This window comes from Melanerpes formicivorus, unplaced genomic scaffold (assembly GCF_026170545.1).
Source record: "Melanerpes formicivorus ecotype bairdi unplaced genomic scaffold, bMelFor1.0.p_v2 SCAF_502, whole genome shotgun sequence".
Lineage (NCBI taxonomy): Eukaryota > Metazoa > Chordata > Aves > Piciformes > Picidae > Melanerpes > Melanerpes formicivorus.
This window is the reverse complement of record NW_027142854.1, coordinates 1-12,863: the sequence shown is the minus strand read 5'-3', so window position 1 is coordinate 12,863 and position 12,863 is coordinate 1. Positions and strand designations below refer to the sequence as shown.

At 60.9% G+C, this 12,863-nt stretch overlaps 1 protein-coding gene across 1 annotated transcript; it reads left to right on the top strand.

The window, feature by feature from the left end:
* The first annotated feature begins 1,966 nt into the window (after positions 1-1,966).
* On the top strand, positions 1,967-12,620 carry LOC137460073 (sentrin-specific protease 2-like). The gene is made up of 11 exons (XM_068170671.1): positions 1,967-2,019; positions 2,163-2,592; positions 9,422-9,495; positions 9,699-9,757; positions 10,437-10,543; positions 10,706-10,837; positions 10,968-11,171; positions 11,298-11,377; positions 11,935-12,019; positions 12,120-12,215; positions 12,541-12,620. The coding sequence occupies exons 1-11, from the start codon at positions 1,967-1,969 to the stop codon at positions 12,601-12,603; spliced, it is 1,383 nt and encodes a 460-aa protein (XP_068026772.1). The 3' UTR covers positions 12,604-12,620.
* Positions 12,621-12,863: the final 243 nt, after the last annotated feature.

The following is a 12,863-nucleotide window of genomic DNA, read 5'->3' as shown; positions in this document are numbered from 1 at the left end:
CCCCTGCCGCTGCCCCTGCCCCTGCCCCTGCCCCTGCCCCTGCCCTGCCCGTCCCTGCCCCTGCCCCTGCCGCTGCCCCTGCCCCTGCCCCTGCCCCTGCCCCTGCCCCTGCCCCTGCCCCTGCCGCTGCCCCTGCCTCTGCCCCTGCCCCTGCCCCTGCCGCTGCCCCTGCCCCTGCCCCTGCCCCTGCCCCTGCCGCTGCCCCTGCCCCTGCCCCTGCCCCTGCCCCTGCCGCGGGGCTGGCAGCGCTGCGCTGCGCTCCCGCCCGGCTCGGAGCGGCTCCGGCAGCGGCTGGGGCGGCAGGGGGCTGGGCCGCGGCTAACGAGCGCCCGGGGACACCCCCGGCCCCAGCTCAGCTCCCCTGCAGCAGCCCCCTCAGCCCACAGCCCCCCGCAGCCTGCGTGCCCGCTCCAAGGGGCAGCCCGGGGGGGGGGCAGCAGGGCCCGGGGCCGCTGCCGCCAGCAGCCGGCAGCCAGGGCAGGCCTCGCTCGGCTGCGCCTCCCTCCGGGCACCCAGGCTCTGCCCTGCTCGCTCTCGGGCTCTGGCCCAGGCCCGGCCTCGCTCCCGGCCCCCTGCAATGCTGCGGCGCTGCCAAGCTGCCGGCTGGGGACACCTCCCCCAGGGGGACCCTTCCCGCTCTGCTCAGCTCCTCCTGCCCCTGGGGCGGCTGCGCCAGCGCCCCCGGCTGGAGGCAGAACCAGAGCAAGGGGAAACACCATGGGCAAACTCCACTTGTGCCCAAAGCCAGGTCAAAGATAGGGTAGGGTAGGGTAGGGTAGGGTAGGGTAGGGTAGGGTAGGGTAGGGTAGGGTAGGGTAGGATAGGACAGGACAGGACAGGACAGGATAGGACAGGATAGGATAGGATAGGACAGGATAGGATAGGATAGGATAGGATAGGATAGGATAGGATAGGATAGGATAGGATAGGATAGGATAGGATAGGATAGGATAGGATAGGATAGGATAGGATAGGATAGGATAGGATAGGATTAACCAGGTTGGAAGAGACCTTCAAGATCATCGTGTCCAACCCATCAACCAATCCAACACCACCTAAACAACTAACCCATGGCACCAAGCACCCCAACAAGTCTCCTCCTAAACACCTCCAATGACGGTGACTCCACCACCCCCTGGGCAGCACATCCCAATGGGCAATCTCTGTGTAGAATTTCTTCCTCACCTCCAGCCTAAACCTCCCCTGGCGCAGCTTGAGACTGTGTCCTCTTGTTCTGGTGCTGGCTGCCTGGGAGAAGAGACCAACCTCTGCCTGTCTACAACCTCCCTTTGGGTAGTTGTAGAGAGCAAGAAGGTCACCCCTGAGTCTCCTCCTCTCCAGGCTAAGCAGCCCCAGCTCCCTCAGCCTCTCCTCACAGGGCTGTGCTCCAGACCCCTCCCCAGCTTTGTTGCCCTTCTCTGGACTCGTTCCAGCAGCTCAACCTCCTTCCTAACCTGAGGGGCCCTGAACTGGTGTGACCTAACCAGTGCAGTGTACAGGGCAGGATGAGCTCCCTGCTCCTGCTGGCCACACTCTGCCTGATGCAGGCCAGGATGCCATTGGCCCTCCTGGCTGCCTGGGCACACTGCAGGCTCATGTTCAGCCTACCATCAACCAGTACCCCCAGGTCCCTCTCTGCCTGGCTGCTCTCAGCCACTCTGCCCCCAGCCTGCAGCACTGCCTGGGGTTGTTGTGGCCAATGTGCAGCCCCTGGCACTTGGCTGTGTTCAATCTCCTGCCCTTGGCCTCTGCCCATCTGCCCAGCCTGTCCAGGTCCCTCTGCAGAGCCTCTCTGCCCTCCAGCAGATCAACTCCTGCCCCAGCTTGGTGTCACCTGCAAAATCACTGCCGATGGACTCAGTGCCCTCATCCAGATCATCAATAAAGATGTTAAAGAGCATGGGGCCCAGCACTGATCCCTGGGGCACACCACTAGTGATTGGCCACCAGCTGGATGTGGCACCATATGCCACATAATGCCCTACCAGTGGATCAGCAGAAGGAATCTCGTTTGCTCGGGTGCAGGCAAGGAACTGTTTTGGCCACTCCACATCAGTTCAGTGATCAGGGAGAGCTGAACACCGCCACCAAAAGCCCAAAGGCTCCTGGCATGGCGCCGCCGGGGGTGCCCTCAGACGTCACTTCCGCCCTTCCTTCCGCAGGGGAGGCCGTGCTACCCACAGCAACCATGGTGCTCTCCAGTGCTGCGTCGTGACGTCACTTCCGCCCTTCCTGCCAGCCCCCACGCCCAGTGCTCCCGGCGGTGCTCCAGAGGCGCTGCTGCCAGCCGGGCGGCTCTGGCCCGGCGGCCCCCGGATCCGCACGGGGAGGCTGCAGCTGCCGAGTCGCACAGCCAGGACCCGCCGTGGCCAGAGCGCCGCTACGAGCGCACCCCGTGGCCCCTTCAGCCGCTCCGCCGCGGCTCCGGCTGCCCCGCAAGCGGGAAGCAGGGAGCGGAGGCGCCGGGTTCTGCGCCTGCACGGCCGGCGTTTGCTGAGCCTAGCCGCAGAGACACGGAGTCGTTTGGGTCGGGAAACCCAGCAGGTTCAGTTTAATCTTGGTGCCAGGGGTGAGCCCTGGGCTGGCCCCCAGGTGAGTGACAGCTGCTCCCCATGAAGCCCTCTGCTTACCAAAGGGGAAGAGAAGGAACTGAAGGAGGGAGACCGAGGCAGAGGGAAAGAAGGCTGAAAGCAGCTGTAAGGACACAAAGAGCAATCCAACGGAGTGGACAAAACCCCAGCTCCCTCAGCCTCTCCTCACAGAACTGTGCCCCAGACCCCTCCCCAGCTTTGCTGCCCTTCTCTGGACACCTTCCAACATCTCCACATCTTTTCTAACCTGAGGAGCCCAGAGCTGGACACAGGACTCGAGGTGTGGCCTGAGCAGTGCTGAGCACAGGGCAGGATGAGCTCCCTGCTCCTGCTGGCCACACTGCTCCTGATGCAGGCCAGGATGCCATTGGCCTTCTTGGCCACCTGGGCACACTGCTGGCTCCTGTTCAGCCCAGGGGCCAAGTGCCAAGCTCCCCCATGCCAAAACTTTATGCCCAATGACTTCCCCCACGATGCTGAGCCAGATACATGTTCAGGTGCCTTACAGCACCCAAGCCAGGGAAATCCTCCTGCAGAACTGTCCCGATGGGGCATAGCCAAGCCCAGCCATCCTTGACCAAGAGCCGGAGGACAGCAGCAGCAGCTGGAGGTAGATGCCAGAGGCTCTGCACAGAGCTGGGTCCGGACTTGCCGGCGGCACCAAGCCAGCAGCAGAGCTGCTGGGCAGGGCCCTGGCCGCTCACTGCTGTGAGCTGCTCAGCAGCTACTTGGCTACATTTCAGATTGCTGTTCTGCTGCTGCTCTGGTTTGTTTCCAACAGGAGTTAAGAGAGGGGGGTTGGTAAACCCTTCCCTTTCCCCCCTTGCTTCTGCCCGGCTGCTGGCCGGCTGGGGGAGTGCTGCTGGTGCCTCCCCCTCCGCCGGTGCCCAGCGGCTCCACTTCTCTCGCTGTGGACAAGGTGGAAGCTTAGCTCCTTGCTTTCGCTTTGCCTCTGCAACTGCATCCAGAGCACAGCTTGGGCTTATGAAATTTCCTGCCTGCAGCTCCCGGCACAGCGCCTTGGACTGACCGAATTTCCCAGCCTGAGCATTGCTGTGTGAGGAACCTGACTCTGGAGCTTGAGCAAAGGCTCCAGAGTTTGGGGTTTCCCCCTCTTTCCTCTGCCTCTGCTCCATGAAGGAGCTGAAGGGAGTCCATCTTGTGACCGAAGCAGAAATTGCAGCTCCTGGCTCTCTCTAGCTCTGGATTTGATGTTAGGCTCAGAGTTGTCTTTTCCCTTCCTCTGCCTAAGTCGTTCAGCTGTTCCTGAAGGTGCATTTGATGTGGATCCTTCCCAGCCGGGCACAGGAACCTGAACATAACTGTACAAAAGTTGTATTGACGTTTTCTGGGGGACTTTGGGATTAATACAGTTATCAATATCATTATTAATAGTTCTGCCAGTTATTAACTGTTATTAATGACAGTCGATGGAATACAGTTTGAAAGGAGCAATTTTAAGGCAATGAGAGACATGCAAAACAGCGCTGGGTGCACAGTGCACACTCATCACAGTCTAACTCCCCTTTAAATCTCCTACTCTTAATACATATGCATAGCAAGGTGGGTTTATTTAAATTAGCTTGTCCTTCTGGTGGGCTTTCCATGATGTAATCCTCTGGTCAGCACAGCCGGTGGGTTGTGTGCTGAGTCCTTGTGGTTGTGTCCTCTTAGCTCTGTTGTTGCCATCAACCTCCTTCCCAGGGGTGAATTTTCACATAGGTTCTTGTGACTGTCACAATTGTCTCTTGTGTTCACATCTCCTGTAGCAACCTCTCTTCCTTTCTCATCCTTGAACAACTTCTTGTTTCATAATACTTCAACTGTTAGCTGTTAGTTCCTAACATTTCCCTAGGGCCTTTGTATACATGTGTTAAAACAAATCAAATTAATAAACAACAGGTTATAATGAAAGCTAAAATCTTACTCTGGAGTAAAGCAAGTCAAATTAATCATCAACAACTGATTATAATGAAGCCTAAAAAGAATCTCACTCTAGTTACATATGTCAGTTCCCAGTGTCTGATCCCTTGCTTCACCATTCATGCTCCTGCTTTTGCTTTAATCAAAATCACCTAATTGACAGGAATTATCATTCCATTCATCACATTAATGACCATAATCCTGTCAGGCACATCCTCTCAGCTGCTGTGGGCAGGCCAGCAGCAGCCCTTGGTGCTTCCCACCCAGCAGTGTTTTTCCAAGGAGCTGCCTGCAGGTCGCCCTGGATCAGAGCCTGAGCTGGCCTGACCTGGCTGCAAGGGGATGGAGGAAGAGCTCCAGGCCATTGCAGCTCCCCCTTGGCAGCTGCTGCCTCAGATGGCTTCCTCTGCAGATGTCAGTGGGGAGCTGCAGGGTATGGACTCCTCATGGCCCAGCCCATGGAACTAGAAGATCTCTAAGGTCCTTTCCAACCCAAACCATTCCAGGATTCTATCTGTCAGTCTGGGCACCACTGGCCTCGCTGGTAGGGTGCCTTGGCATCCCTTAGGAAGCATCCAACCCTCATCACCCCCAGCAGATCACCCTCTGCTGACCAGAGCAGCTGGGTTTGTGTTTTAGAAAGAGCACTGAGCCTAAGAACACAGATCAGGAGTGTGGCTGAGAGGAGGAGGGCAGCCAGGCCAGCTCTGGCTGCTGAGGGAACAGAGCCACAGCCAGAGACACTCAACCAGAGCTAGACAGAAACCCAAGGGAATGTCCCATGGGAATGGAAGTTCCTTCATGGAGAGAAACAACAACTGCAGCTGGGCAGACACAGCCACCCTTCGCTCCAGGAAACCCCTCCAGGGATGGGGACAAGCCTGGGCCAGGACTTGACAGCCCTCAAGGGCAAGAATTTGTTCCTCATGTCCAACCTGGAGCAACCTGAGGCCATGTCCTCTCCTCCTATCACTTGTTCCTTGGGAGAAGAGACCAACCCCCTCTTGGCTCCAGCCTCCTTCCAGGGAGTTGCAGAGAGCCAGAAGGTCTTCCCTGAGCCTCCTCCAGGCTGCACCCCCAGCCCATCCCCAGCACACTGAGAGGGAGCAAGCTGGCAGAGGACTCCTGGAGGCCCTGCTCCCTGGCCAGCAGGCAACACACTGGCAGCTCTCAAGGGTCCAGCATGGTGGCAGTGGGACATGCTCCATGCTTCAGGGCTGTGCTTGGGCCATCAGGCCCTGCTCAGCTCAAACCCTGCAGCATCCTAGGAGAGGTTTTTCCCTTTGGAACAGGAGGCAGCAATGTGCTGGCAGGCTGGGTACAAGCCAAGCACGGGCAGGATCCAGGGGAAGGCAGCTGGAGTTTCCCACCTGGCAGCACTGAGCTCTCACAGGACAGCTGCTCTAAACCTCCCTCTTTGAGTTTCAAACCATCCCTCTTGTCCTGTCACTACAGCTCCTAGGCAAAAGTCTGTCCCCAGCTTGCTTAGAGGCCTCTTGAAGTAGTGAAAGTCTGCAAGAAGTTGACTTCAGAGAATCCCAGAGAGAAGATCAGAGTCATGGAAAGTTTGCTGCCTGTCCAGCTGTGGGGGCAGGGAGAAGAGAAGGGGCCCCAGCCCCCGGGGGTCCCCACCATGGCAAGTGCTGCAGCTCCCAGGGCCTCTCCCCCAGCACAAGAACCTCCGCTTGGCTCCAGGGACAACCTCCTCTCTCAATCCTGCCCCAAAAGCAGCTTCGTGCCGGCAATGTCCTCAGCACTGCGGCGTGGGACAGCGGCGCTCAGGCCTCCCCCCTCCCAGCCTTGCCCTGCTCCCAGCCCTCCCTCCTGGGGCACCCAAAGCCCCGCTCCGGGGTTTGGCTGGGGAGGGGACACAGCCATCATCACCTCGGCCCGGGGCCAGCACCAGTGTCCACCAGGATACACCAGCAGCCACCAGGATCCACCCGCAGTCAGCCACCAGCAGCCACCAGGATCCACCAGCAGTCAGCCACCAGCAGCCACCAGGACCCACCAGCAGTCAGCCACCAGCAGCCACCAGGATCCACCAGCAGACAGCCACCAGCAGCCACCAGGATCCACCAGCAGTCAGCCAGCAGCAGCCACCAGGATCCACCAGCAGACAGCCAGCAGACAGCCACCAGGATCCACCAGCAGACAGCCACCAGGATCCACCAGCAGCAGCCACCAGGATCCACCAGCAGACAGCCACCAGCAGCCACCAGGATCCACCAGCAGTCAGCCAGCAGCAGCCACCAGGATCCACCAGCAGACAGCCAGCAGACAGCCACCAGGATCCACCAGCAGACAGCCACCAGCAGCCACCAGGATCCACGAGCAGACAGCCAGCAGACAGCCACCAGGATCCACCAGCAGTCAGCCAGCAGACAGCCAGCAGACAGTCACCAGGATCCACCAGCAGTCAGCCAGCAGACAGCCACCAGCAGCCACCAGGATCCACCAGCAGTCAGCCACCAGCAGCCACCAGGACCCACCAGCAGACAGGCAGCAGCAGCCACCAGGATCCACCAGCAGACAGCCACCAGCAGCCACCAGGATCCACCAGCAGACAGCCAGCAGACAGCCAGCAGCAGCCAGCAGCTCTGGCTCTGCCCCAAGGCACTCCCAGTGCTGGGTTGTGCCCTGGTTGCCACAGCAGAGGACACAGGGCTGCCCAGAGCCCATAGGGGAGCTGCCTGTGGCCCCTCTGCTGCAGCTCACCCAGAGCAGCCCTAGGAAGCCTCCCAGAAGCCAGGGCTGCCAAGCTGCTCCCGCAGGGAGCCCACACACAGCTCCTGCTGCCCCAGGAGACACAAACCAGCTGCGTGCCCCTGGCTGGCTGGGACAAGGCCCTGGGGATGCCTGCAGAGCATCTCCCAGCAGCAACAGCAGCTCAGGGAGAGCAGACATTGACCACAGCCAGAGGCAATGGAACTGCCCCAACACAGCTGCAGCACGGCCACGGCCCTGGGGCCTTCTGCTGAGGCACAGCAGAACTCCAGGGCAGGATCCCAGGTGCCTAAGGGCAGCTGGCATGCAGGACAGAGTGTCACAGCACCTGGCAACACCCAGGACACCAAGACAGCCCCAGCAGCCTGGGCAGCAGAGGCAGGGAGGAGAGGCTGCCCCTCTGCCTCTGCTCTGCTGAGGCCCCCCTGCAGGGCCAGCTCTGGAGTCCTCAGCACAGCAGAGCCATGGAGCCATGGAGTGGGGGAGAGGAGGCCACAGAAACGATCCAGTGACCTGCTGTGAGACCAGGCAGAGGCAGCTGGCCTTGATCAGCCTGGAGAAGGCTGCACAGAGACCTTCTGGGGGCCTTTGGGTACCTCAGGAGGCAGAGCAGAAAGCTGGGGACAGACTTTTGAGCAGGGCCTCTTGTGACAGGACAAGGGAGGATGGTTTGACACGGAGAGAGATTCAGACTCTTCTTCACAGCCCCTCCCCAGCCTTCTTCTAGGTGCCCTCCAGACAGGGAAAAGCAGCTCTAAGGTCTCCCTGGAGCCTTCTCTTCCCCAGGCTGGACAACCCCAGCTGTCCCAGCTTGTCCTCACAGCAGAGGTTCTCCAGCCCCCTGATCATTTCTTGTGGCCTTCTCTGGATCCTCTCCATCAGGTCCTTGTCCTCCTCGTGCTGGGGGCTCCAGAGCTGGACCTGGTCCTGCAGATGAGGTCACCCCAGAGCAGAGGGACAGAATCCCCTCTCTCCATCTCTGGCCACACTCCCTTGATGCAGCCCAGGGACATTCCCAAGCTGGGAGAGTTGGAGCTGCTCAGCCTGGAGAAGGCTCCAGGGAGACCTTAGAGCAGTACCTGCAGAGGGCTCCAGGAGAGCTGGGAAGGGACTTCTGACAAGGGCTGGGAGTGGCAGGCCAAGAGGGCCAGGCTTCAAAGCAGAGCTGGGCAGACTTAGCTGGGACACGAGGAAGGAATTCTTTATTGTGAGGGTGGTAGAACACTGCAGGAGGTTGCCTGAGGAGGTGGTGGGGAAGCAGGGAAACATCTCTCTGGCCAAGACCTCCTTGGGCCAGGGCTGTGCCAGCTGGGCACCATGCTGAGCACAGGTCAAGCCCAGAGGTGGCAATGGCAGCTTCAGAGGGTCGCTGGTGCTTGACCTCACAGCAAAGAGCTGTGCCCCTTCAATCACAGCCATGCCTCCAGCCCCACATCAGCTCTGCAGGGCAAGGACTTTGCTCCCCCACTGCTCTGGCACTCTGGCACTGCTTCAGCCCCCCGGCAGGGGCACAGCAGGGCAGCCCCTGAGGCAAAGCCTTGGGGGAGGCACAGCTCAGGAGCCAGAGGCCGAACTCAACAGCAGGCAGGATCCGTGGCAGCCGGGAGCGGCTGGGCAGAGCAGAGGCTGCAGCGGGGCCCCCGGGTGCTGCGGCATCGGCAGGGTGGCAGGGCCAGGTCACAGAGGTGGCACGTCAGAGCCGGCAGCGTCCCTAGCAGCCGCCCTGGCAACGTCCCCTCCAGTGGCGCTGCAGCCATGGCCCCGCCGGACGCTGCGCCGGCAGCGGGACGGAGGAGGTGCGAGAAGCGTCGCTCGCCCAGGCAGGACGAGGCTCGGGAAGGCAGCGGCGCTGCAGAGCTCTGCGCAGGCCCCGCAGCCAGCCGCGGGCGGGACGGGGCGGGCAGGGCTGGGGCGGAGCGGGGCTGCTGCCGCGGGCAGCGCTGGCTGGGGAAGGGCACCCGGGGCTGCTGTGCCCTGCGGGGTTGCTGTGCCCTCTGCGGCTGGACGGGGTCGCAGCCTGGCAGGTCCCTCAGGGGCTGCTCCCGGAGCAGAAGGCTCTCTGCCCTTGCTCTCGGCGGCTGCCGAGGATAGGAGCAGCCGAGAAGCATCTCTGCTCCCGTGCGGAGCCAGCTCCCGAGCGCAGGTTCCAGGCGCTTTGGGCTCCTCTTGTTTGCCACCAGCGTCCTGAGCTGGGAGCTGAGAGGGCCTCCGGTGCGCTCTTGCCTGGAGCAAAGAGGAAAGCTCCTTGCTGGATGTCAGCAATGCTTTGGGGCTGGGAAGAGGCAGGAAGGGTTGGGAAGCCTCAGCAGAAGGAGAGGCAGAGCCTCCCCGCTCTAGTGAGGCAGCCAGGGCTCTGCGAGGGCTCCATGGCCTGGCAGAGGTGGGAGTGCAGGGAACTCAGCCTGGCAGCAGCTTGCCCCTGGCTGCCAAGCACTGCTCTGTGTGCTCTTCCCTCAGAGCTGTGCAGCTTGTGGAGGATGAGGAGCAGGAGGTGCCTCGCAAGAAGCAGAAGTCAGGTACTGGCCATGGCAGGAGAGGTCAAGCTGCCAGATGGTCCTTGGGTTGCCTGGAGCTGGGAAAGCTCTGGCTCTTGTCCTTCAGCACTGCCACTGAGCCCGTGGCCTTTGCAGCCCTTCTGTGCCCCTGGCCATGGCTGTAGCCAGTGCCTGAGGATGTCTCCTGGGGCACGGCCCCGCGCACGGCGCTCTCAGGAGCTCCCCCAGGCCCCTCTCTGTGCCGGGGAGCCCAGAGCCCTCAGCAGGAGGAGGAGCTGAAGTCCCAGCTGGGAGCTCCCTGCTCCCTGTCCTTGCCCTGTGGCTCTGCCAGCTCCAAGCGCCTGCTTGCCTGAGGAGAAATGCCTTGCAGCTGGGCTGTGAAGGAAGGTGCCTGCCCGGTGCTGGCAGGCAGAGGGAAATGGCATTGCTGTGAGCTGCAGCAGCAGGGAATGTGCCCCCCAGCAGGCTGGGCTGGCCCCTCTGGCTGGCAGACTCGGGGCTCGGGCTCTGAGCTCCAGCTCTGCAGCACTGCTCAGGAGCCAACCCCTCCGAAGCCAGCAGCAGCTGCTCGGGGCAAAGGGCTCTGTGCCTTGGAGCCAGTGCCACTGCTCCAGGGGGGGCTGAGGAGAGGCCTTTAGGCCAAAGAGAGCTCCTGGTGCCCTTTCCAACCCTGGTCTCCTGTGGGCTCTCTGTTCCCCAGCTGAGGTCACCTCTGACGCCGCCGGGGAGGTTTCGGTGGCGAGGAAGAGGCCGCTGAAGGCCAAGGAGAAGCCCCAGGGCTCTGCAGCCAGGGGGCCTGCAGCAGAGGTCAGCAAGGCTTTGGCAGCTGCCAGAGGCTGTGCAAGGTGGCAGAGGAAGCTGCTCCCCCTCGGGCACCTCGATTGCCAGCCCTTGTTGGAGCGGGGAGCTGCCCAGGGGCCCATGTGCTGGGGTCTGTGCCTCACAAGTGCTTCTCCCTGTGCATTGCAGGCCCTGGAGGCAGCAGCCAGAGCTGCCCTGGGCCCAGGTGACCCTCGGGAGGTGCTGAGCAGTGCCTTCAAGCTCCGTGTCACCCGGGAGGCCATGGGCACGCTCAGGGAGGGCCAGTGGCTGAACGATGAGGTACAGCAGCTGCAGCCCAGGGGCATGGAGCTCAGCAGGGCTTTGCCACTGCTGCTGCCCTGCCTGCCCTGCTCTGCTTTGGGGCAGCTGGGTCCCCTTTTACATCCCCAGCTGCTTCTTCCTGGCACAGGTCATCAATTTCTACCTGCAGCTGGTGGCAGAGAGGAGCAGGAAGGCTGGATACCCTTCTGTCCATGCCTTTAGCACCTTCTTCTACCCCAGGCTGGTGTCTGGTGGCTATGAGGGGGTGAGAAGGTGGACCAGGGGCCTGGACATCTTCCAGAAGGACATCATCCTGGTTCCCATCCACCTGGGGATACACTGGGCACTGGTGGTGAGTCCAAGTGGCTTCTTGGTAGAGCTGGGTGGGGGTGAAATCCTCACCAGGGAAGTCAGGAGGCTCTGGCTGTGTGTGCAGCAGAAGGCTGTGCTTTGTCCAGCAGTCCCCTTCCAACCACAGGTCATTGATGTCAGGAGGAAGACCATCAGCTACTATCACTCGCTGGGGCAGAGGGGCATGAAGATCTGCCAGGCTCTGCTGTAAGTAGCTGCTCAGCCAATGCTTCTGTGCTGTGCATTCGGAGGGGTTCAGAGGCTGTCTCTGCCTCCTGGCTGCAAGGTTTCCTACTTCTTGGAGGCAGAAAGCAGCAGCCTTTGATGTGCCTGCTGCCAGCTGCATGCCCTTGGCTACCTGCCTGCTCTCCCCTGAGGCCCTGCACTCAGGGTTTTGGGGGCCTGCAGTCTGCCACCCACGCCCCAGAGGTCCCCATGGAAGGGCACTGGGGCAGCTGCTCCTCCTTAGATGTCTCTGCCAGTGCTGCACAAGCAGGGAGGAGCAGCTCCAGCAGCTCTGCAGAGCCAGGGCAGGAGAGTGGCCCCCCAGAGCCAAGTCAAGTGTCCCTGGAGCCCTGTGCTCTCCTGAGCAGGTCACAGCAGCTGCCTGGGGAAGGGTGGAGCAGCTCTGCATCCAACCATTGCTGCCTGGAGAGCTGGTGGCCAGGGCCCCTCTGCAGCCAGCAGCCTTAGCCCCAGAGCTTTGGCACTGGTTGTGCCAGAGGTGAGGCCCAGGGTGTGAGGGCTGGGTTTGCTTTGCACAGCCAATACCTGCAAGAGGAAAGCCGCAGCAGGAGAGGCCTGGAGCTGGCTTCTGCCGAGTGGGCTCTGCACAGCATGGGGGCCCAGGTACGTGAGCACTGCTGGGCTGCCAGCTGGGAGCCTGAGCTGCCAGGCGGCTTCTCTTGCCCAGGGAGTGAACTTCTCCCTCTGCTTTGCCTTCCCCCAGGAGATCCCTCAGCAGAGGAACCAGAGTGACTGCGGGGTCTTCCTCTGTAAATATGCTGAGTCCATCTGCAGGGACAGAGCCATCACCTTCAGCCAGGTGAGTGAGGGCTGTGGGCAGCTCCAGAGCTCTGGGCACGAGAGCCAGGGAGGTTGCTCAGCAGCTCTGCCTTGTGCCTGGGGGCAGGGGCTGAGTTTTTGTGCCTCCCTCTCTCTGGCTTTGGGGCATGGCTGCCTTGGCTTGGAAGTTCCAAGGGGGCTCAGCAGGGCAGAGCTCTCTTCTCCATCCTTGTGTCCTGTGCCTGCTTCCTAGCGGAACCTGTGAGGTTCCTCTTGGGCAAGAGGCAGCAGCCAGGGGGTCGTGGCCATTGTCTGCCTCTGCCTGCTGTGGCTTCCCATGTCATGGCTCTTTGCTTTCCTTCCAGAGACACATGCCCAGCTTCAGGAAGAAGATGGTCTGGGAGATCCTTCACCAGCAGCTCCTCTGACTTTGGGTTCCTTTGCCTCCTTGTTGGTTTCTCCTTGTTGCCTGTTGGTTGGCTTCTCAGTTAGTTAGTTAGTTAACTTACTTATTTCTTACTTAGTTACTTGCTTAGTTAGGTAGGATAGAATAGAATAGAATAGAATAGGAATAGAATAGAATAGAATAGAATAATAGAATAGACCAGGTTGGAAGAGACCTTCGATATCATCGAGCCCAACCTCTCACCCAACACCATCTGATCAACTCAACCATGGCACCAAGGGC